The sequence below is a fragment of the Notolepis coatsorum genome (assembly GCF_963971535.1).
Source record: "Notolepis coatsorum genome assembly, chromosome: 2".
In the NCBI taxonomy this organism is placed as follows: Eukaryota; Metazoa; Chordata; class Actinopteri; order Aulopiformes; family Paralepididae; genus Notolepis; species Notolepis coatsorum.
The window spans coordinates 136,238,865-136,264,406 of record NC_140166.1 but is presented as its reverse complement, the minus strand read 5'-3'; the positions used below and the strand labels follow the sequence as shown (position 1 = coordinate 136,264,406).

At 42.3% G+C, this 25,542-nt stretch overlaps 1 protein-coding gene across 1 annotated transcript in view; it reads left to right on the top strand.

Moving 5' to 3' along the window:
* The window catches only part of ptprub (protein tyrosine phosphatase receptor type Ub), a gene marked incomplete at its 5' end in the record, with an annotated part of 300,165 nt that overhangs the window by 48,712 nt on the left and 225,911 nt on the right, over nucleotides 1–25,542 (top strand). Inside the window, 2 exons of the mRNA XM_084308315.1 lie at nucleotides 12,493–12,595; nucleotides 20,804–21,083. Coding sequence (XP_084164441.1) covers nucleotides 12,493–12,595; nucleotides 20,804–21,083 — 383 coding nt within the window. The remainder of the gene's footprint in view (nucleotides 1–12,492; nucleotides 12,596–20,803; nucleotides 21,084–25,542) is intronic.

Genomic DNA, 25,542 nt, shown 5'->3' with positions numbered 1-25,542 from the left:
CGATATCAACCGATATCACATTTTAATGCCGATATCGGCCGATAATATCGGTAGGCCGATAATATCGGACATCCCTAACTACTACATATCATGCTAATATAATATGTCTATACTACTATAGACTACTACTATACATTCACAAGTTCGACACTATTTTATAAACAATGCCACTGACCCCTATCTGCTAGAGATGTACCCCTCCTGTTGACTTGTTGTTCACAATTTGTAAGTCGCTTTGGATATATATATAATACACGCCACACGGCAAACCACACACAAGAAAAGTTATAATTTGTATCACAAAGAGGGAAGTGGTGTTTCAGTCTTCTGGTCTGGTGAGTCAGTCTTCTGGTCTGGTGAGTCAGTCTTCTGGTCTGGTGAGTCAGTCTTCTGGTCTGGTGAGTCAGTCTTCTGGTCTGGTGAGACAGTCTTCTGGTCTGGTGAGACAGTCTTCTGGTCTGGTGTTTCAGTCTTCTGGTCTGGTGAGACAGTCTTCTGGTCTGGTGAGACAGTCTTCTGGTCTGGTGAGACAGTCTTCTGGTCTGGTGAGTCAGTATTCTCGTCTGGTGAGACAGTCTTCTGGTCTGGTGAGACAGTCTTCTGGTCTGGTGAGTCTGTCTTTTGGTCTGGTGAGACAGTCTTCTGGTCTGGTGAGACAGTCTTCTGGTCTGGTGAGTCTGTCTTCTGGTCTGGTGAGTCAGTCTTCTGGTCTGGTGAGTCTGTCTTTTGGTCTGGTGAGTCAGTCTTCTGGTCTGGTGAGTCTGTCTTCTGGTCTGGTGAGACAGTCTTTTGGTCTGGTGAGACAGTCTTTTGGTCTGGTGAGACAGTCTTCTGGTCTGGTGAGTCAGTCTTCTGGTCTGGTGAGACAGTCTTCTGGTCTGGTGAGTCAGTCTTCTCGTCTGGTGAGACAGTCTTCTGGTCTGGTGAGACAGTCTTCTGGTCTGGTGAGTCTGTCTTTTGGTCTGGTGAGTCAGTCTTCTGGTCTGGTGAGACAGTCTTCTGGTCTGGTGAGTCAGTCTTCTGGTCTGGTGAGACAGTCTTCTGGTCTGGTGAGACAGTCTTTTGGTCTGGTGAGTCAGTCTTCTGGTCTGGTGAGTCAGTCTTCTGGTCTGGTGAGTCTGTCTTTTGGTCTGGTGAGTCAGTCTTCTGGTCTGGTGAGACAGTATTTTGGTCTGGTGAGACAGTCTTCTGGTCTGGTGAGACAGTCTTCTGGTCTGGTGAGACAGTCTTCTGGTCTGGTGAGACAGTCTTTTGGTCTGGTGATACAGTCTTCTGGTCTGGTGAGACAGTCTTCTGGTCTGGTGAGACAGTCTTCTGGTCTGGTGAGACAGTATTCTGGTCTGGTGAGACAGTCTTCTGGTCTGGTGAGTCAGTCTTCTGGTCTGGTGAGACAGTCTTCTGGTCTGGTGAGTCTGTCTTTTGGTCTGGTGAGACAGTCTTTTGGTCTGGTGAGACAGTCTTCTGGTCTGGTGAGTCTGTCTTTTGGTCTGGTGAGTCAGTCTTCTGGTCTGGTGAGTCAGTCTTCTGGTCTGGTGAGTCAGTCTTCTGGTCTGGTGAGACAGTCTTTTGGTCTGGTGAGTCTGTCTTTTGGTCTGGTGAGTCAGTCTTCTGGTCTGGTGAGTCAGTCTTCTGGTCTGGTGAGACAGTATTCTCGTCTGGTGAGACAGTCTTCTGGTCTGGTGAGACAGTCTTCTGGTCTGGTGAGTCAGTCTTTTGGTCTGGTGAGACAGTCTTCTCGTCTGGTGGTGAGACACATTGACTCTCTGAAGCTCACGCTTTCATCAACCTTTATTTATTTATACTCGAAAAGACAATCGAAGTCGCCCTCATTTTCAATGTCGTCGAGACTTTACACACATTTCAATGCACACATTTCTACAATATAACAATAAATATAAATAACTATATATAGTATAAAATGAGCATAGGCATAAAATCGGCACACAGATTGACAGAGTAAAAAAAACAATGCATAAATTGCAGACATAAGAATAAGGTATAAAAGACAATAAGTAGTAGCAATGTAAACGTGCAGACTTAATAATGGCATAAAATAAGTACAAAAGTACAATGTCTCTCGAAGGCATGTGAATCCCCTCCGGGAACAGTCAGTCCCCCCAAAGCTTTGAACCAACAAGATAGTTTCTTCCCAAACAGAACATGGGGTCTTTTTTTTGCAACAATGGAAAGCAAATTATGCAGCCACCTTCAGGAAACCACAGATTCACTCTGCAAAAAGCATACAGAGGCAACGGAGCAAAGAGGCTCATGGGAAATGTCTTGTGTGGCCAGCAGATACCAGAAATGGGATCATCCCTATGTTCCCCGGGTCCTATGTTCCCCGGGTTCTATGTTCCCTGCTTTGATTGATTAATAGATTGAACATTTTATAAATTTTTATTATTTTATTAATTATTAATGTCCGCCTTGTTTAGAACGGTTAAGCTTAGGCCCTCGTTCGAACTGGTTAAGGTTAGAGTTTGGAATCAGGGCTGGTGGTCTAAAATGTTCAATCTATCAATCAATCAAAGCGGGGAACATAGAACCTGGGGAACATAGGACCCGGGGAACATAGACATGCTCCCCCAGAAATGCTCATTGTCTCTTTAAATAACAAACGATAGAAACAAAAAATTTTAAAAGCTGTAGTTGGTAGTTTTGCTCTTACTCACTCATTGCAAATGTTGTCTAACATTAACTAACTAAACTCGCTTTGCTCCTCGAAGAGGGAAGCATTTTCAGAGGAACATCGATTTGATACATTGATTGCTGGCCCACCTACGCCTTTGTTAGACTATCACTCTTGTTTTTATTTTGCAAGGCACTGTTTATGCTTTCTAGATCTAATTGGATACAGTGTCCAATGCATCCCAGGCTACAAGCGGTGTTGCTGAGTCAACATTTGTAATAAAGAATACCTCAATAAAGGTATTTGTAATAGTTGATACATGCCCTAACTTCCTGGATAGAACGCGCGTTGCACACTCTCACGACACACCTCCCGTTTCTCACGCCGTGAAAAACTAATTCTGGCGACTTGTGGACAATGTAAGAGAATCAGCCTAACTAAATAAACTACTTTTTATTTAGTTAGATTTTTTCAAGATGATATCCTGTGCATTTTGCCTGCTGTGACCAAAATGGTCACATCATCCGAACGTGTGTGTGCACCTGGTGCGCACGCCCTTATGCAGCAGATCCTCGTCAACTGGTGCATAGACATCTGGTACACTTATAATAAAACACAAGATACTTGTGCTCAATGAAGAAACCCAATCCCTCTAAACATCTATGCTTCTCATAGTGGGGGGGGGGGGGGGGGGGGGGGGGGGGGTAGGGTAGGATATGAACCTGGTTTAGGGTAATGAGTGTAGGGGTAGGGAATAGGATACGAACCTGGTTTAACCTGTTAAGCCTTAATGTCCCCCTATAGGTGGACCCTGCTTTATCATATATCGATCAATATAGACTGTATTATATCCCCAATTATCATATCATGGGGTATCATTGGAAAGCCACCATCATTGGCTACAACCCTGTGCAAAGATCTTCGAGATCGCCAAATGATTGACGGAGCTAGTGCCCCGGGAGTCGGGGTGGTAATGTGTACTTTTGCGTACTTTGGGGCACGCCTCACATTACTGTATCTACAAATCCTTCTGTTTAATCATCTTCCCGCGGTTCATTTGCTTATATTTTTTGTACACATGATCTCAATAAGGTGGTGAATGAGCTCAGTGAGCATTTTCTCGTGCCCCGTATCAATTTTTGATCATCATCATCATCAAAATCATAAATCATAATTAATCATAATTAATTTATTCATTACAATTTACTCAGCCTAGTAACAGACATAATATTTCTGACACTGGAAATACATACCCCCAGGTCCCTAGATGTTCCTAGATACCAAGAACATGCTAATTGACCTTGTAGAAGTGGAGCAATCTTCCATTTACTTAGGCATGTACCTTTTAGGCAAAAACGGTCTACAGATTAACAGGTTAAGGTAAGGGGTGTAGAGGTAGGGAATAGGAGATGAACCTGGTTTAAGGTAAGGGGGGTAGGGGTAGGGAATAGGAGATGAACCTGGTTTAAGGTAAGGGGTGTAGGGGTAGGGAATATGATATGCACCTGGTTTAAGGTAAGGGGTGTAGGGGTAGGGAATAGGATATGCACCTGGTTTAAGGTAAGGGGTGTAGGGGTAGGGAATAGGATATGCACCTGGTTTAAGGTAAGGGGTGTTGGGGGGAATATGATATGAACCTGGTTTAAGGTAAGGGGTGTAGAGGTAGGGAATATGATATGCACCTGGTTTAAGGTAAGGGGTGTTGGGGGGAATAGGATATGAATCTGGTTTAAGGTAAGGGGTGTAGAGGTAGGGAATAGGATACAAACCTGGTTTAAGGTAAGGGGTGTAGGGGTAGGGAATAGGATATGCACCTGGTTTAAGGTAAGGGGTGTAGAGGTAGGGAATAGGATATGAACCTGGTTTAAGGTAAGGGGTGTAGAGGTAGGGAATAGGATATGAACCTGGTTTAAGGTAAGGGGTGTAGGGGTAGGGAATGTGATATGAACCTGGTTTAAGGTAAGGGGTGGGAGGAAATGGTTAAAATGATTTTCAGCCTGCAGGGATGCTTTCACACATAATTATGGCGTATTAAAAGCCTATTTGTCTACGAAGAACAAGGCTATACACACTGAGTCACAGCCAGGCACTATTGTTGGAATCAGCTTGCTGATGTAACAGCTTTTTTATTCTCCAACGCGCATTTATTTATCTTTATTCTATAGCGAGGCCCAAAGACTAGTTTCTAAGAATAAAAGAAAATTGAGTCTATTTTGCCGACCGAGGGCAGTGAAAGCACAGAGGGTGTAATGACACAAAATAGCCATTTATGATGAACAAAGGACAGTTTTGGAGGTTATACAGTACATTTCTCTAAAAGTTGTTTATATCGAGAATAATGACAGATAACAAGAGCGCATTTTCTTTGAGTCACGATCACATGATGAGACGATGATGTGTGCTCTGCTAGACTCTACTCTTTATAGCCTAGGACCAGGTGAATAGGCAATTTTTTTTGTAAATGTATAGCAAGTTTTCTGAGATTTTATTTTTATATATGCAATATGAGAATGACGATTATTTCTGAGTTTGAAAATGATGTTGTACATAATATACATGTATCTACACACACATCCATCTCACACACACACACACACACACACACACACACACACACACACACGCACACGCACACGCACACACGCAAGCCTGGACTAAGCCAGAGGGAGACAGATGACCTGTCAGAAAAGTTTTCCAAGTCGCCTGATGTTACAATTATTCTGTCAGCCTCTGTAAGTATTAGCTTATCATACAACTTCTCACCTGTCTGTCTGAAACCATAGCAGAGACATCAATTCCACTTTGCAACCAAACTCCTCTCTCTCCTCCTGACAGGAGCTATAACTTCATAAGCAAGTCCAGTTTGTCCAATTCATCCAGAAACGCTTCTGTAATAATAATAACGCTATTTTATAATAGGGGTGCATTTTGTGGACATCTCGCTGGCTGGCTGGCTGCTGGATTCAGGGGTGATGTTAGGCTTGTTTATACTTCCCTGCAATGGAGGTACATGGTAAAGTATGCTAATTGCAGTAGTCCCTAGTTCCTAACACACACCTTGATGTCACTACTGTAGTCTCTAGTTCCTAACACACACCTTGATGTCACTACTGTAGTCTCTAGTTCCTAACACACCTTGATGTCACTACTGTAGTCTCTAGTTCCTAACACACACCTTGATGTCACTACTGTAGTCTCTAGTTCCTAACACACACCTTGATGTCACTACTGTAGTCTCTAGTTCCTAACACACACCTTGATGTCACTACTGTAGTCTCTAGTTCCTAACACACACCTTGATGTCACTACTGTAGTCTCTAGTTCCTAACTCACACCTTGATGTCACTACTGTAGTCTCTAGTTCCTAACACACCTTGATGTCACTACTGTAGTCTCCAGTTCCTAACACACACCTTGATGTCACTACTGTAGTCTCTAGTTCCTAACACACACCTTGATGTCACTACTGTAGTCTCTAGTTCCTAACACACACCTTGATGTCACTACTGTAGTCTCTAGTTCCTAACACACCTTGATGTCACTACTGTAGTCTCTAGTTCCTAACACACACCTTGATGTCACTACTGTAGTCTCTAGTTCCTAACTCACACCTTGATGTCACTACTGTAGTCTCTAGTTCCTAACACACCTTGATGTCACTACTGTAGTCTCTAGTTCCTAACTCACACCTTGATGTCACTACTGTAGTCTCTAGTTCCTAACACACACCTTGATGTCACTACTGTAGTCTCTAGTTCCTAACACACACCTTGATGTCACTACTGTAGTCTCTAGTTCCTAACTCACACCTTGATGTCACTACTGTAATCTCCAGTTCCTAACACACACCTTGATGTCACTACTGTAGTCTCTAGTTCCTAACTCACACCTTGATGTCACTACTGTAGTCTCTAGTTCCTAACTCACACCTTGATGTCACTACTGTAGTCTCTAGTTCCTAACTCACACCTTGATGTCACTAATGTAGTCTCTAGTTCCTAACTCACACCTTGATGTCACTACTGTAGTCTCTAGTTCCTAACACACACCTTGATGTCACTACTGTAGTCTCTAGTTCCTAACACACACCTTGATGTCACTACTGTAGTCTCTAGTTCCTAACTCACACCTCGATGTCACTATTGTAGTCTCTAGTTCCTAACTCACACCTTGATGTCACTACTGTAGTCTCTAGTTCCTAATGTACACCTTGATGTCACTACTGTAGTCTCTAGTTCCTAACACACACCTTGATGTCACTACTGTAGTCTCCAGTTCCTAACACACACCTTGATGTCACTACTGTAGTCTCTAGTTCCTAACTCACACCTTGATGTCACTACTGTAGTCTCTAGTTCCTAACTCACACATTGATGTCACTACTGTAGTCTCCAGTTCCTAACTCACACCTTGATGTCACTACTGTAGTCTCTAGTTCCTAACTCACACCTTGATGTCACTACTGTAGTCTCTAGTTCCTAACACACACCTTGATGTCACTACTGTAGTCTCTAGTTCCTAACTCACACCTTGATGTCACTACTGTAGTCTCTAGTTCCTAACACACACCTTGATGTCACTACTGTAGTCTCTAGTTCCTAACTCACACCTTGATGTCACTACTGTAGTCTCTAGTTCCTAACACACACCTTGATGTCACTACTGTAGTCTCTAGTTCCTAACACACCTTGATGTCACTACTGTAGTCTCTAGTTCCTAACACACACCTTGATGTCACTACTGTAGTCTCTAGTTCCTAACACACACCTTGATGTCACTACTGTAGTCTCTAGTTCCTAACACACACCTCGATGTCACTACTGTAGTCTCTAGTTCCTAACACACACCTTGATGTCACTACTGTAGTCTCTAGTTCCTAACTCACACCTTGATGTCACTACTGTAGTCTCTAGTTCCTAACTCACACCTTGATGTCACTACTGTAGTCTCCAGTTCCTAACTCACACCTTGATGTCACTACTGTAGTCTCTAGTTCCTAACTCACACCTTGATGTCACTACTGTAGTCTCTAGTTCCTAACACACACCTTGATGTCACTACTGTAGTCTCTAGTTCCTAACTCACACCTTGATGTCACTACTGTAGTCTCTAGTTCCTAACACACACCTTGATGTCACTACTGTAGTCTCTAGTTCCTAACTCACACCTTGATGTCACTACTGTAGTCTCCAGTTCCTAACTCACACCTTGATGTCACTACTGTAGTCTCTAGTTCCTAACACACACCTTGATGTCACTACTGTAGTCTCTAGTTCCTAACTCACACCTTGATGTCACTACTGTAGTCTCTAGTTCCTAACACACACCTTGATGTCACTACTGTAGTCTCTAGTTCCTAACTCACACCTTGATGTCACTACTGTAGTCTCCAGTTCCTAACACACCTTGATGTCACTACTGTAGTCTCTAGTTCCTAACACACACCTTGATGTCACTACTGTAGTCTCTAGTTCCTAACACACCTTGATGTCACTACTGTAGTCTCTAGTTCCTAACTCACACCTTGATGTCACTACTGTAGTCTCTAGTTCCTAACACACACCTTGATGTCACTACTGTAGTCTCTAGTTCCTAACACACACCTTGATGTCACTACTGTAGTCTCTAGTTCCTAACTCACACCTTGATGTCACTACTGTAGTCTCTAGTTCCTAACACACCTTGATGTCATTAAAGGTAGACTAGACTTGTCTATATCAAGTGGTCTGGTAGTCCATAATTGCAATGCAGTATTTTATAGTGACCTCATGGTAACCTTAATGTAGATCAGTGGTTCCCAAACTGTGGTGCGCGCACCCCTTGTGGTGCGTGAGCGCCCTCTAGGTGGTGCGTGACATGAAAAGGCTAATGGTGGTAAAAACATTATTTTTTTTTACAATAAAATTTCATACAAATCTTAGTCAAACCTTTAGTATTATGGATATTAAACATGCTGGCATAGTACATGCATCCATGTTGTCGTGAACATTTTAATTCCTATCCATAGTCGCAGTGGGAAGAGATAAAAAAAAATAAAAATCTGTGCACGGAGACCAGCAACAATTTTTTCTAACAGAAACCCATTGGGGGGTGCGTCAGCTAGGTCGGGAGGTGACAGGGGGTGCACGGCCAAAAAGGTTTGGGAACCGCTGATGTAGATAAAAGAGAATACATCAACTATTTGTATGAACATATTTCTGAAACGGTAATGGATAAATCGGAGATAATCAACATGCAAAACAAAGTGCATTCCCTAAGAAATAACCATGTTGCACATCGGATTAAAAACACATTATTCCAAAGAGAAACTTCAGACTTGGACTCGTGCCTCAAAGACGGGATGTTCTCTAAAGAGAATGCCGGGTCCTCTGGGGGAAGGGCTGTGTGGCTTAAGAGGGCGGTAAATAGGCATGTTTCTCTTACTTCAAATACAAAAGTGAACGAATTAAATGTCTTTGGCGTGCTGTGAGGGAGGGAGGGCGGACGGGTGGGGGGATGGGCCCCAGACATTTTCGCAAACTTCGATCAAATCTCACTCCAATGTTTTCTGAAAAGTTTTCACCAAACGATGGTAGTGTTTTGCGAGAGTCAAGAGAAGAGAGAATCATTTCTGAGGTATATTTTCACAACTGAATAAACAAACCGTCCTCAGAAGTAAATTGGATCCCTGGAACATTGTTTGAAGCGAGAAAGCCACCTGAAAAGTTACTAGGACTGAAAAGTTCTGAAAAGATACTTTCACCGCTGTCGTTTCACTGCAAGACCCAGCAATTTAGTTTAAAAAACATATTCTAGGCTTACGTTTGGTTTACGATGGCATAAGATAGAATCATTCTCAAGAACTGCAGTAAACGGTCTTTTGCAGGCTCAGTAAACAAACCTGCCTCCTCCGAAAACCACATAGTGCACCTTTTAATTGATTATCCGAACGCACTCTGTCACGACTGACACCTCCTCCGACTTGACGAGAAACTGAGAGTGATATAATATATGGGAGATGATATAGTCTACTAGCTTGATTTGCTCTTATTCTCCAAGTGTATCTAACCTGCCGCGGATTATCAATCCTCCGGATATCGACGGACGTCGCGCTGACATGTTGTTTATAATCGAGTTAAGTGCTCTCGGGCCGCAGCGTTGGGAGGAAACCTATTTTTAACGCCCTAATCATCGATTCCCCCGACAATAGTTTGCATCCCTTCACCGAGCTAATTGACTAGCGATGTTAAAAGACAATGTGCTGCGTTTCGTCTCCCAGGAGGAGCCGGAGTGTTGGTCTAAACCCTCTTAGAGAAATACAACACTATGTCCAAGCAAACCTTTTGTCTATGTAGGCTTTAGAGGGGTAGTAAGGCTTACAAGAATACAGCATCATCTGTATACACTGATACAGGTATAGACATGTGTTTGATGACAGCTATTTTGTGATATTTTAGGCCCGCCTGGTAAACTTTTATAAAACTGTTGTTGTAAAACCTCCTGTATTATTGTACAATGAATAAAAACCTGGGCTATCAGAATATAAGTGATTCAGTTTGGTCAGATCAAGGTATGCATGCGGTATACCACTATATATATAAATATATATAGGTATATATATTAGGGATGCTCGATATTGGCTTTTTTACCGATACCGATATTCCGATATTGTCAAACTCTTAATTTCCGATACCGATATCAACCGATACCGATATATGCAGGGTTTCCCACCCCAAAAAACGGAATAATTTCAGGTAACTAATCATTTCACTGGATATATATATAACAAATATTGTTATTGTTTTTTTCTTTTTTTAAACCGATACCGATATTTTCCGATATCACATTTTACTGCCGATATCGGCCGATAATATCGGTCGGCCGATAATATCGGACATCCCTAATATATATATATATATATATATATATATTGCCTACACCCTAGGCTCCCATACTGTACGACTCTGAACTAAATATACTGCTTTCACCGTCTACCCATATACTCTGTATGATAGCATGTACAACAGTGCTGTACATATACAGCATATTGACATTTATATCTTTTATATTTATAAGCCAATGTGCTGCGGCGTTGCCTCTCCCGGGAGGAGTGGGCCTCTTAAACGCCTAAATCCTCTTAAACGAGAAGCCCCTTCAGTGTGTCCTCGCTCCCTGTTGGCTTTTAATTGCACTCGTGTCCACGGTAACCGAAGGGAGAAACGGCGTCCTGTGTACCGTCGAGGCGAGGATCCGGGGCGTGTCGTCCATGTTGAAAAGGGACTGTCGGGGGTTTATGTGGGGATGGTGATAGCTTTTTTGTGGACATTAAAGGGTCTGTTGGTTTCACAAGACTCCAGAGGGCCGTAGGACATTTATGAGGGAACAGACAGAGGCGCTGAGAGATACAAGGCGGCCGGCTTAAATGAACACTGATGAAGGCGTTAGTTTGTGTGTGCATGTGTGCTCTCTTACTTTATGAGATGTGAGGTCTAATGTTTGTTTGCGTGTGTGTGTGTGTGTGTGTGTGTGTGTGTGTGTGTCTGTGTGCATATGCTTGCTTCTTTTCTTTATAAGGTTTAATGTTTGTGTGTGTGTGCGCGTGTGTGTGCTTTTTCCTTTGAGACATGAGGTCTAATCTGAGTTTGTGTGTCTCTGTCTGTGTGTCTCTGTCTGTGTCTCTGTCTGTGTGTCTCTGTGTGTTTGCATATCCAGTTTCCACATTTGATTACAGAGACATGCCATCCCCTCTGAGTGAGACAGAACAGTACTATATTGTATACATTTTCTTTATGAGTCATACTGTAAGGTATATTGTGTGTGTGTGTGTGTGGTGTCTGCGTGTGTGTGTGTGTGTGTGTGTGTGTGTGTGTGTGTGTGTGTGTGTGTGTGTGTGTGTGTGTGTGTGTGTGTGTGTGTGTGTGTGTGTGTGTGTGTGTGTGTGTGTGTGTGTGTGTGTGTGTGTGTGTGTGTGTGTGTGTGTGTGTGTGTGTGTGTGTGTGTTCTTACTCTGTTTTTTTTTAAGGTCCTATTTTCTACTGTGTGTGTGTGTGTTTACCTGTGTGTGTATATGTATACTGTGTGTTTTCTACACGAGACACAACGTGTGTTTGTATCTCCAGCTTGTGTGTGTCTCTGGCTGTGTGTCTGTGTGTGTGTGTGTTGTACCTCCAGCTTGTGTGTGTCTCTGGCTGTGTGTGTCTGTGTGTGTGTGTGTGTGTGTGTCTCTGGCTGTGTGTGTGTGTCTGTGTGTGTGTCTGTGTGTGTGTTTGTACCTCCAGCTTCCACATTTGATTACAGAGACATGTCCTTCCCCTCTGAGTGAGACAGGATGCATCTCTATGTAATGTTTGTTTACATCTGTGCGTGTGCTTTTTCTTCGTGAGACATAATGTAAGGTACATTTAGTGTGTGTGTCTACTTGCTTATTTTCTTCATAAGGTCGAATGTTGTGTGTGTGTGCTATTTTCTAATGTGTGTGTGTATATGTACAGTATACTATGTGTGTTTGCATTTGCTTGTTTTCTTCATGAGACATGATGTCTAATGTGTGTGTGTGTGTCTGTGTGTGTGTGTGTGTGTATATTTAATGTGTGTTTGCATTTGCTTGTTGTCTTCATGAGACATAATGTCTAACGTGTGTGTCTGTGTTCGTGTGTCTGTGTGTGTGTGTGTGTGTGTGTGTGTGTGTGTGTGTATGTGTATATTTAATGTGTGTTTGCATTTGCTTGTTTTCTTCATGAGACATGATGTCTAATGTGTGTGTGTGTGTGTGTGTGTATGTGTATATTTAATGTGTGTTTGCATTTGCGTGTTGTCTTCATGAGACATAATGTCTAATGTGTGTGTGTCTGTGTTTGTGTGTCTGTGTGTGTGTGTGTCTCCAGCTCCCACGTTTGACTACAGAGACATGCCCTCCCCTCTGAGCGAATCAGAAAGCACCATCACTGTGCTGCTCCGCCCCGCCCAGGGTAGAGGAGCCCCCGTCAGGTGAGGATGTTATGTCTCATTTACATAAGACCCATGATGCACTCTGTCAAGCCGAACGCAATGAACAACCCAGAGGAGGTCGTCTGGGTGACGCAGCAGAGACACGACAGAGACACGACACGACAACATCCTCCTGCTCCACAGCATGGCTGACACACGACACATAGATATATATAGAACACTAGATAGCTTGCCCGCGCTGCCGGCCAATGGAGAGCGACGTCACTGAACCGCCGCCATCTTGTGAGGGTCAGCCTTGAGTGAGAGTGAGTGAGCTGCACAGACAAAAATACTCATAACTTGCTGAAATATTGACGGATTTACAAACGGTTTGGTTTATTACAAGCATTATTAACGTGGCTATGATTCAAGCGGTTTGTAAAAAAAAACATCTTTAAAAAAATGTTTTATAAGTATGCAGTATCATAACTACATCTTTGATGTTTATAGCAAACCAACCCGTTTGTAAATCCGTCAATATTTCAGCGAGTTATGAGTATTTTTGTCTGTGCAGCTCACTCACTCTCACTCAAGGCTGACCTGGGCAAGATGGCGGCGGTTCAATGACGCTGGTGACTCCGCCTTAAGCTATCTAGTGTTCTATAGATATCTATGACACGACACACAACAGGACACACAACATGACACACAACACGACACACAACAGGACACACAACAGGACACACAACATGACACACAGCGACACACCGGTGACAGAGTGGATTGACAGAGTACATTGCTGTTGCACTTTACTGCTACATTTGCACACTAATGCTGTATTATACTGTATATGTAACGGGTGGCACCGCAAGGCGCAGTCACGATGGACTCCTAAGGGGCTAGATCCACAAAGAATGGATTGCACGGTGCTAATTGCACCCTTACTTACATTTCATTATGAATTGAAAATGGGGGACCCTGATGTAAACAAGACGAAAGTCTTTCTCTGGTCTGCATCCCCTTAACGATTGTGTGTATTGAGCCGTACTGTATTGTACCCATTCTGCAATCTGTTAATACAATTTTCATTCAATCAATCACCGCGCAGGAGAATTGTAAGTGAGGGTGCAATTAGCACTGTGCAATCCATTCTTTGTGGATCTAGCCCTCAAGTGGTGTGAAGTGACTGTGGCGAGTAGCGGTACTACGAGTTCAACTCACTCTCTCCCTTAAAAGACACATAGACACGTTGCCAAGGAGTGAATTCACCTCTTGGTATAGCGGTCTGTGCTGTCGCCCGTGGTGCGTCAGTCCACAGGTTTGAAACTCCCTCTGGCCATCGAAGTTTAACCAAATGAAACCAATGGAAAGAAACACACACACGCGTCGCGACACACACACACACATGCGCCAACAAACGCATCAACATTCTCCCCCGCCGGACTCACAGGCACAATCAAATAAAAAGAAGAAACATACTTTTCCAGACAGATCATCTGAGCTCCACTGTGTTTAAATCCAAATAATCCTCTGCCATTGTTGTAATAATGTCATCTGTTCTCTAGTATTCAGTCTCGTGAAGTTAAATTCTCTCTGGAAGTGAAACTGAAACTTAGCAAGGATACGTTTAAAGGGGCAGTAGACAAGTGGATGCCTGAACACAGAATGGCACCAGTATCACTGACTACCACGGCAAGCCTATAGAAAGTTATTCTATTTAATAATAATAATTATAATAATGATCATAAATATAATATATACATTTTAAAAGATAAAGAAAAAATTATATTAATAATAATTATTATAAATATTTTTTTTCTGTTGTACCAAACTCGTACCGAACCGTGACCCCAATACCGAGGTACGTACCGAACCGTGGCTTCTGTGTACCGTTGCACCCCTAAGTAGTACTAATTTATATATTTTATACCCAGTTTAATCACCTGTACATTGTATACTATTGCACTTTACTGCTACATTGTTGGATGTTAAACTTATTTGCGTTGTACTGTACTTGTTCTGTATGATGACAATACATTTGAATCTAATCTATTGGTAAATGGTGCATTTTCATTAGAGCTGGGCATAGATTAATTTTTTTAATCTAGATTAATCTACCTGCAATCCTGGAATTAATCTAGATTAATCTAGATTAAAATGGCCCAAAAAATCAAAATAGGTGTGTTCTACCCAAATAATGACCAGAGGAGGAGATGTATCCTCTCCTCTTCATCTGAGGAGTCATTAGCTGTTCTATCTCCTTGTTCAACAGCATGAACATGTCTCTTCTTTTTGTAATTTCCAGTGTTTCTTTTAAAACCAGATTTATCGTAATTTTCTGTGCCCTTCCTTTGATGCCATTAACATTGTTACACTGATATTGACATCATATGTATATACTCTGTCAGGATCTAGGGGTAACAGTACTGTATATTTGAATACCGCTTATGTCACAAATGTATCAGTACTAAATACCTATATGTCCCTATGCCATAAATGTCATGTATGTTGTGTATGTCATAAATGTCTATATGAATTGAAAATGGGGGACCCTGATGGAAACAAGACAAACGTCTTTCTCAGGTCTGCATCCCCTTAACAATTGTATGTATTGAGCCGTACTGTATTGTACCCATTCTGCAATCTGTTAAATAAAGTTTTCATTCATTCATTCATTCACAGCTCTCTCCAGTGTCAAATCACTCTCTGTCAGTAGTTTCTTCTGTGAACCTTCATTTCTTAATCCACAGACAAACCTGTCTCTCAATGTGTCTTTTAGTGAATCTCTAAATTCACAATGCTGCTGACTGGTTGCTCACACACAGACTGCTGCAGAAGCAGGTTTCTCAACAAATTCAGTGCAAGCTCAGTGTAACAGTTCCATGAATGAATGAATTAATGAATGAATGAATGAATGAATGAATGAATGAATGAATGAATGAATGAATGAATGAATGAATGAATGAAAACGTTATTTAACAGATTGCAGAATGGGTACAATACAGTACGGCTCAATACATACAATTGTTAAGGGGATGCAGACCAGAGAAAGACGTTTGTCTTGTTTACATCAGGGTCCCCCATTTTCATTTATTTGCTCCACATTGTCATTAGCCCCTTTCATGACTGTGATGCACTGAGTGAATCCACAGTCACTTGCTACTCAATAGGAAACCAACCTAGATTTACCATGAAGGACTGGTTCTGGCCGAACCGTTCGTTATACAAGAATCACAGAGAAATTACAAAGGTACTCACAGTTGCACGAGGATTTCGGACAGAGATAAGGGATGGTGCGCATGCGCTGTGATCACCCAACGGCGGAAATAATGCCGTTTTGAGCAGTTTATAAAAATTATTTAAAATGTTTATTAGCAACGCAGAGCTTTCAAACCATCCCGTATCTCTGTCCGAAACCCTTGTGCAACTGTGAGCACCTTTGAAACGTCTCTGTGATTCTTGTATAACGAACGGTTCAGCCAGAACCAGTCCTTCATGGTAAATCTAGGTTAGTTTCCTATTGAGGAGCAAGTGACTGTGGATTCACTCCGTGCATCACAGTCACGAAAGGGGCTACATTGTCATCAAACGGTCCAATATTTCCAATAACCCAAGCCATTTCTGTTGTAAACACTCACGATAGTCCAGTCGATCCTTCCTTTAGTGTGTAAAGTGGATTTCCTCCTCTTGTAGATGTTTCCCAGTGCCGCCCGTAATCAACGTGAGCTAACATGCTAACTCGCTAACATTAATAATGTAAACAAAGCTTGCAACGGACTTCTTTTTTCTTGCATTGCGCAGATTCAGACATCCTCATCGCCGAATTGTGTTATATCCTGAGGACTTCTTAACCTCACCTGTATAACAATGATTACCGGACCACTACTTTAGTTTAACACATTATTCTGACTACAGCTCCGGTAGTGCAATCACTTCCTGGTACCACAGCTGGGAACTACGGCAAGTATTTAAGGACAATACAGACCCAACGTTGAGAAAAAGATTAACGGCGTCAATTATATTATCGCGCAATACTAGTCTCGCGATAACGCAGCACGTTAACGCCGTTAACAGCCCAGCTCTAATTTTCATATAGCAGCTTTTATCCAAAGCGCTTTACAATTTCTTTGTTCCTCACATTCACCCATTCACTCACACACACGGCGGGGGCAACCATGCATGTGTTGAACCTCTGGTGAACGATCAGTAATGTCTCTATGCACTTTGTTGATGAAAATCATTATTGTTTTTAATGCACCAATGAACATGAACGATGTTTTTTATACAAAAAAAAACTGAAACATGAATACTACTACGAATGCACTTTAGATTATGCACTAAGAATGCTCGATGCACTTCAGATGCCATAGTGCCACTTGCAACCAGTAACAACAGGGACTGGACTTTTCGTTTTATCCCTGACGAGGCAAATACAAATGGTGGAGGCGACCATGCAAGGTGCCAACCTGCTCATCAGGAGCTATTAAATGTCTCACTCAAGGAACCGGGAACCTTCAGATTACCAGACGACCGCACCACCTCCTGAGCCACCCCTAAACTCTCTCTTCAGGGGGCGACAGTGGCGACAGGGGGGCGACAGTGGCTCGAGAGGTAGAGCAGTCATCTGGCAATCCGGAGGTTCGCGGTTCGATTCCCGCTCCTCCCGGGCAGCGTGTCGATGTGTCCTTGAGCAAGACACTTAACAAACATGGAGGTGGCCTATGTATGTACATACACAAAGACACCAAATTCATCAACAGAAATGACCTGAATCATGAATCAATTGAAACTGTATGGGTGGAAATCCTATTCAAAAGGGAGAAAGCCCTACTGGTTGGCTCAATCTACAGACCGCCAGATCGTAGTGGCTTTTATGATACACTTGACGGGTGTTTCGCTGGAGTTGAGGATGTAGACAAAATTCTTATTGGAGACTGGAACACGGATATGCAACGAAAAGATGCACCCGTCTTCAAGTCATTCAGTAGGTTTTGTGATCTGCACGGCCTCAACCAGCTAATCACACAACCCACACGTGTATGTGAATCAACTCAGACTACCATTGACCTCATTCTGACCTCCGACAAGTCCAAGATCTCCAATAAAGGGGTTATAGCATGCGGGTTAAGTGATCATTATATGATATTCTGTACCCGCAAAAAGCTAAAACAAAAGGCTGGCTGCCACAAAACAGTCACATCTAGAGACCTCAAAACCTACTCTAGCGAGGCCTTTAACCTTGAACTGGAGAGCCTGGACTGGTCAGATGAACTCAATGGTACACTGGCTGAAGAAACATGGCTTGGTTTCAAAACCAAATTTTCAACAATACTAAACGACATGGCCCCCCTAAGAACCACCAGGGTAAAAAATCGCGCTGAGCCGTGGATGCACTCCGAAATACTGGCCGTCAGTCAAAGCTTACCAAAAGCACGAGCAGAGAACTCCAAGCCCACGTGACTGAACTCAAACTGGAAAAAAACAGACTAAGAAACGACGTAAACTCCATGATCAAAACTGCAAAAAATAATTTCATCAATGACAAAACTGAGGAAAACAAAAACAAACCACGTGAACTTTGGAAATTACTCAATAATCAACTAGGCTGCAGTAAAACCAGATTCTCAAACATAAACATAAAAACGGACAACACGCTCATTACAGACAAGCTGGATGTAGCCAATTACTTAAAAATTTTCTTCACAAACATAGCCACAACACTGGTAAACAAACTACCCTCCCACTCAGGGCTTTATGGGGTAGAACACATACTGTAGTAGCTTAATACAAAAACCTAGGGGTCCGCAAGGACGACTTCAAGCTGGAAATGGTAACAACAGATGAGGTACTCAAAAAACTGAGCGCCCTCCAACCTAACAAGGCCACTGGCCATGACAACATCCCCTCCAAATTCCTCAGAGACTCAGCAGCCGCGATCACCCCAGTCATCACACACATAATAAACCTCTCCATAAAACAGGGACACGTCCCCAAGGACTTCAAAATTGCGAGGGTGACCCCTCTGCACAAAAAGGGCAGCAAATTATACCCAGGCAACTACCGCCCTGTTTCTATTCTCACCTCCATCTCGAAAGTCATGGAAAAAATTGTCTACGAACAGGTCGAAAAGTACCTAGCGGGAAAAAAAATGGAATCTACGAATTCCAATCTGGCTTCAGAACATCCCACTCCACTGAGACATGCCTTCTCTATTTGAACGACCACATCAAACAAGAGGTGGACGTGGGCAAATACTGTGGCATGGTCATGCTGGACCTACAAAAGGCCTCCGACACTGTCAATCACTCCATTCTGATTGACAAGCTAAAAGCAATTGGTTTTGATAGTCTATCAGTGAGCTGGATGCAATCCTACCTTGAGGGGAGGGAACAGATGGTGGAGGTAAACAGTACCCTACCCCCCCCCCCCCTCACAGTGAGCTGTGGTGTTCCACAAGGAAGCATACTAGGACCGCTACTGTTCCTAATTTATGCAAATGACATGTCGTCATCTTGTGACTGCAACTTGTTCCTGTTTGCGGACGACTCAGCCCTGCTGGTCTCTGACAAGAACAAGTTACAGCTTGAAAAAACCCTCAGCTCGGAACTAGGCAAAATCTGCATATGGCTCGCTGATAACAAACTATCATTACACATGGGCAAAACAGAGTCCATTTTCTTCGGTTCAAATAACAAACTCAGCAAGACCGACGGCTTCTCAGTTACAGTGGGTGACAATATTGTCACAAGGAAAGATGAAATTACCCACCTGGGTTCCATCCTAGAGGCTAATCTCTCCTGTGACAAAATGGCATCCAATGTAATAAAAAAAGTCAATCAACGAACTCGATTCATGTACCGGATTTCCTCTCTGGTAAACAGGAATACCCTGAAGACTCTGGCAGGAGCACTCATTCAAGGGTACTACGACTATGCTTGCACCTCATGGTACCAAAGCACCTCAAAGGCGCTAAAAACAAAATTACAAACATCTCAAAACAAACTGGTCAGACTACTGCTTGACCTTACTCCTAGAACCCACCTCACCCCTACCCACTTTGACAACCTAGGATGGCTTAGAGTAGACGACAGAGTACAGCAACTTGCAATGGACCTGGTCTACAAGATACACTACACAACCAAGGTACCCATGTACATGTCGAAATACTTCCCAAAGGTTAGTGAATACCACGATCACAACACCAGAGGGAGCTCCACAAATCATGTTAAACCCAGATTCGGCTCAAACAAGGGACTAAACACGTTTCGCAATTATGCCACATCAATGTGGAACGCCCTACCCAAAGCTGTAAAGGAATGTGAATCACTACCCACTTTCAAAACCATTCTCAAAGAACACCTACGGGATACTGCAATTCGAAACTGGCCCCTGTAAATGTCCTAACCCAACCCCCTCCAATGTACAGTAATTTACCTAGTATGGTTTTGTCAATATTTCAATGTACAGTTTTGCTTGTTCGTACAGAGTTCCCCCCCCCAACCCCCTCCAATGTAAATTACCTAGTATGGTTGTCAATATCCCAATGTACAGTTTTGCTTGTACAGTTGTACAGTGTCCCCCCCCCAACCCTAACCCTACCCAACCCCCCAACCCCTCCCTACCCAACCCCCCCCCCACACAACCCCACCCAACCTCCTCCAATGTACAGTTTCTACATCAGATGTATATACTCCCTTTTCTGGACTCTTTTTGTGTCACAAACAGTACTGTATTTGCAAATCTGGTATGTCATAAATGTATAGATGTAGCAGTACTGTCTATCTGTATGTCATATATGTCTATCGGTGTGTTGTGTGTGTGTAGGGGCAGGTATATATAAGATTTTTTCTTCTTCCTGTTCCTTTCGGCCATGGTATTTTTGGTGAATTATATGAATATGTACTGTTGGACTGTGGTAATTCCATGTACGAATAAATAAATGATGATATATGTCCTGATTAATTGAAAATGGGGGACCCTGATGTAAACAAGACGAAAGTCTTTCTCTGGACTGCATCCCCTTAACAATTGTGTGTATTGAGCTGTACTGTATTGTATACCCATTCTGCAATCTGTTAATAAAGTTTTCAATCAATCAATCAATCACCCCTAACTGCTCCTCGCATGGTCGCCTCCGCCGTCGGTGTGTGAATGTGTGAGTGAACGGGTCAAATACGAGGAACAAAATTGTAAAGCGCTTTGGATAAAATCGCTATATAAAAAAGCAGCCATTTACCATATTTACCATCTTTCCCCGTACGTCTCCAGCACATACCAGGTGGTGGTGGAGGAGGAGAGCACCCGGAAGGTGAAGCGGGAGCTGGGCGTGCTCCACCAGGAGTGCTTCCCGCTGCCCATGTCCCACGGCGAGGCCCAGGCGCGGGGCACGCCGCACTACTACACGGCGGAGCTGCCCCCCAGCAGCCTCCCGGAGGCCAGCCCCTTCACCGTGGGGGACAACCACACCTACAGCGGCTACTGGAACAGCCCCCTGGACCCCCGCAAGAGCTACCTGGTCTACTTCCAGGCCATGAGCAACTTCAGAGGGGTGAGTGATGATGACACATACGATTAGTGATGCACGATATATCGGCCGCCGATATAATATCGGCCGATATGGCAGTTTTTTTACACATCGGTATCGGTCCGATATCAAGATAGGGCCGATATTAAAAAAAAAAATTTAAATGTATTTTTTTTTCTTTTTACATGTTTTGGCCTTAAATAGTTTCAAAATATCAGTCATTTCTGAAAATAAGTTACAAAAGTAAAAAAATTATGCGTTTTGGAAAATAGCTCTTTATTTGATTATCATAAAAAAGTGTTTTCTATACAGAGATATCGACATCGGTAAATATCGGTATCGGCCAGAACAGCAATATTAATATCGGTTATCGGTATCGGACCACAATTTTCACATCGGTGCATCACTACATAAGATAAGATATTCCTTTATTGATCCCCTTGGGGACATTCAGGCATCATAGCAGCATGGTGGTGGTGGGGGGGGGGGGGTACAGCCAGGTATGGTGTATTTCCAGGCCATGAGCAACTTCAGAGGGGTGAGTGATGATAACACATATACCCCAGCCCCCCTCCCTAAGATGAGATGAGATAAGATATTCCTTTATTGATCCCCTTGAGGACATTCAGGTATCATAGCGGCATGGGGGAGGGTACAGGTGTGGGCATGGCAATAGTAGAAAGACACAAATATATAGGCAAGTACTACTATACACTATATACAACAATACTACAACTCTGTACATGCATCCGATTAGCACTATTACTCAGTAGTACTAATTGATATATTTTATATACCCAGTTTAATCACCTGTACATTGTATACTATTGCACTGTACTGCTACATTGTTGGATGAGATGGATGAGATGAGATAAGATATTCCTTTATTGATCCCCTTGGGGACATTCAGGCATCATAGCAGCATGGGGGGTTACAGGTGTGGGCATGGCAATAGTAGAAAGACATGAATATAGGCAATACATTTATAATACAGTAGAAAAGTAAAAGTAAGAATACTGCATAATCTGTATACACTGATACAGGTATATAAATGATTTTGATGAGGACCACTGGTATATATATATTTATATATACCGTAAATCCTCTAATAGAGGAGGGACTCCCAATAAAGGAGGGGCCTCTTATAATGGGGGGGGGGGGGGGGGGGGGGTTGATGCATTTAGACAAACACAGGCCGGTCTCTAATATAAGGTAGCAAATAGAATGTGCCGTGATATAGAATGAGACAAACTCGTGCCAATGGAAATCAAGTGCTGCCTCCCGCTACACTGACTACCGTACATTAACGATTCCCTCTGGTTAGCTTTAGCGCTAGCCGCTAGCTAACGTTGTCATAATATCTAGATCTGTGGTGTCAGCTGGGTGACGTTGACTTCGTTTGCAAACGTTAACGTTCGCTATCTATATGGCGTTGGCAGACGAGGCTGGCGTTGTCCAGTTGACACATTACAGACCATGATGCTATGATAACGTTAGTAGCTAAAGCTACTGCATGTAAACAACTAGATTCAACTGAGGAAGTCAAGAAGGTACCACACGCTAAACCGTCCCCGGACCCCACAACCTAGTATAGACAGTTCCAACTTCAGTGTGTGAATTACGTTAATCCCACAATTACTCAACTGCACTCAATATTTAAATACCAATGCTAGTCTAAATAAATGTAGACAGACAATGTACGTATTATAAAAAAAATATAATAATAATAATAATAATAATAATAATAATAATAATAATAATAATAATAATAATAATAATAATAATAATAATAATAATAATAATAATAATGCAATAAAAGTCTGAAAATGAAGGGATTATGTCCATGAGTGTCATTTTTAGAAATCAAGGCCTGCCTCTTATATAAGCCTCTCTCTAATAAAGGCCTGGTGCTCTTTGCAGCTGAGGTAAATAGAACACCCGTCCTATATTTGAGGATTTACGGTATATATATATATATATATATATATATATATATATATATATATATATATATATATATATATATATATATATAAAACAGAAGCAAGTACATATTCTGCCTCTGATCATAGCTGTTAATGAGGAATAACCTTGAGAGAGCTCACTCTGTTCAGATGAGGACATGGTGCTGCTCAGATCAGGACCGTATAGTCATCAGAAAGGAAGGTACCGGAGATACGGATCATCTTTAGAGATATATGTAATAAGGTGCAACGTGTCACTCTGAAGAAAATACGTTTGTGTTGAAATGTGGAAATAATATTTTTGCACCCTATTAAATATGTTTCAAAAGGTGATCCGTGTCTCCATCACCTTCCTTTTTGAGTAAGTGAGGACAGTTAACGAGCATCTGTGCTAGGCTGCGTTCACACTGCAGGCCTTAGCGCTCAATTCAGATGTATTGCTCAGATCTGATTTATTTAGTTTGCCTGTTCACATAATTATAATTATAATTTTTTTTTTAATGTGGCCCAATATCAGATTCCAGTGTGAACTGGTCACATGCTCCTGAACTGACCCGCATGCACAAACGAACAATAAAGATGATTGACGTAAATATGGAGGACACTGAAGTCACAGTTTATGGTTTCATTTATAAATTGAATGCAGTGGAGGCCAGTTAATACCACACTGTGATAGTGAAAGGGTTAACCATTTGTTGTGTCGCAGTGAAAGGGTGAACCATTTGGTAATGTGGTAGTGAAAGGGTTAAAACAAATCAGACCTGTACATATGAAAGTGGACGGAATCAGGGTTGAAAAGATCAGATTCCATGTGATTTGTGTTGTTCACACTGTTGTGAAAAAATCTGATCTGAGGCAGATTATGAGCAAAACAAATGTATCTGATTTGAGCCACTTTTGCCTGCAGTGTGAACGTAGCCTTAGTGCTTTTATTAGTTGGTCGGTAGGTCCTTCTATCTAGTAGGTCGGTCAAATATTTCACCAGTCGACCAGAAGTTGGCGCTATCCTGCCGTACTGCTGTTGGTCTTTTTAGCAGCGTTAGAACAAAACATTAGGAATCTGTCTTGTTCACATCGCCCCCATATTTCACCGGCTGCTCCGGGCGGTACTACTTTACTCCGCCATAGTTTTTCGTATTAAAATAATAATTTTTTACTGTTAATAGCTATTTAATAGTAGTATTAGTCATCTGCTCACTGAAATGCATCCACACAGTGACATAAACTAAATAACAACAAAATAAAGATGGCGTAGGCAAACGGCCGGCGGTTTCCTTTTTTGCCAAGTTGGACACACAGCGTATCACAAATGATGTGCTAATTCTGACCACGGCAGGGACAGTTGCCAGTTGGCCGTATTTGGGTTTTATACCCCCTTTTAAACAACATCCACGCTGTGAAATGGACAGAAACATATTGTGCTGGCACTGTCGCTTGTCGGGAATCACGTATTATTATGTTTCAGCTCTTTTGCTTTGGAGTCAAACAAAGCGCGTGTCGAGGACGGGGGGGAATTACTCGTGTTTCTTCCAGCTGGTAAATATGCGATTAACTGGGATTACTCCGAGGCGACAATGAAGAGGCCACTTCCTTTCTTGTTCTCCCATTATCCCCTTCCGCTGTTCTCTGCTCTCTCTCCTTTATTCTCTCTCTGCATCTCTCCTTTATTCTCTCTCTCCATTCCTCCTTTATTCTCTCTATCCACCTCTCCTTTATTCTATTTCTACATATCTCATTTATTCTCTCTCTGCATCTCCTTTATTCTCTCTCACCATCTCTCCTTTATTCTCTCTCTGCATCTCTCCTTTATTATATTGCTGCTCTCTCCTTTATTCTCTCTCTCCATCTCTCCTTTATTCTCTCTCTGCATCTCTCCTTTATTCTCTCTGCATCTCCTTTATTCTATCTCCATCTCTCCTTTATTCTCTCTCGCTGCATATCTCCTTTATTCTATCTTTGCATCTCTCCTTTATGATCTCTCCATCTCTCCTTTATTCTCTATCTGCATCTGTCCTTTATTCTCTCTCTGCATCTGTCCTTTGTTCTCTCTCTCTGCATCTCTCATTTATTCTCTCTCTGCATCTCTCCTTTATTCTCTCTATCCATCTCCTTTATTATCTCTATCCATCTATCCTTTATTATCTCTCCATTTCTCCTTTATTATCTATATCCACCTCTCCTTTATTCTCTCTCTACATCTCTCCTTTATTCTCTCTCTGCATCTTGTAGTATATTTTTGGGACAAATATACATATCCTTAGATGGTTATTGTAGATCTTCTTGTGACTGCTGACAGAGCTGTGTCAATAGTTGAACTGCTGAGTCAGGAAGTCTCACAGGAACTCACAAGGAACACATAGTTCATTTAAATACAGTGACAATGGATGAAGATTTGACAACACTTAGTTACTAAGCAACCAAAGTAGGAGCATAGAAACAGATTTGAATGTCTTGATTACTTTAAACACCTAGTCCGGCCTCAAAGGAATTCAGAACAGAGGGGAGTCACCCCCGATGGC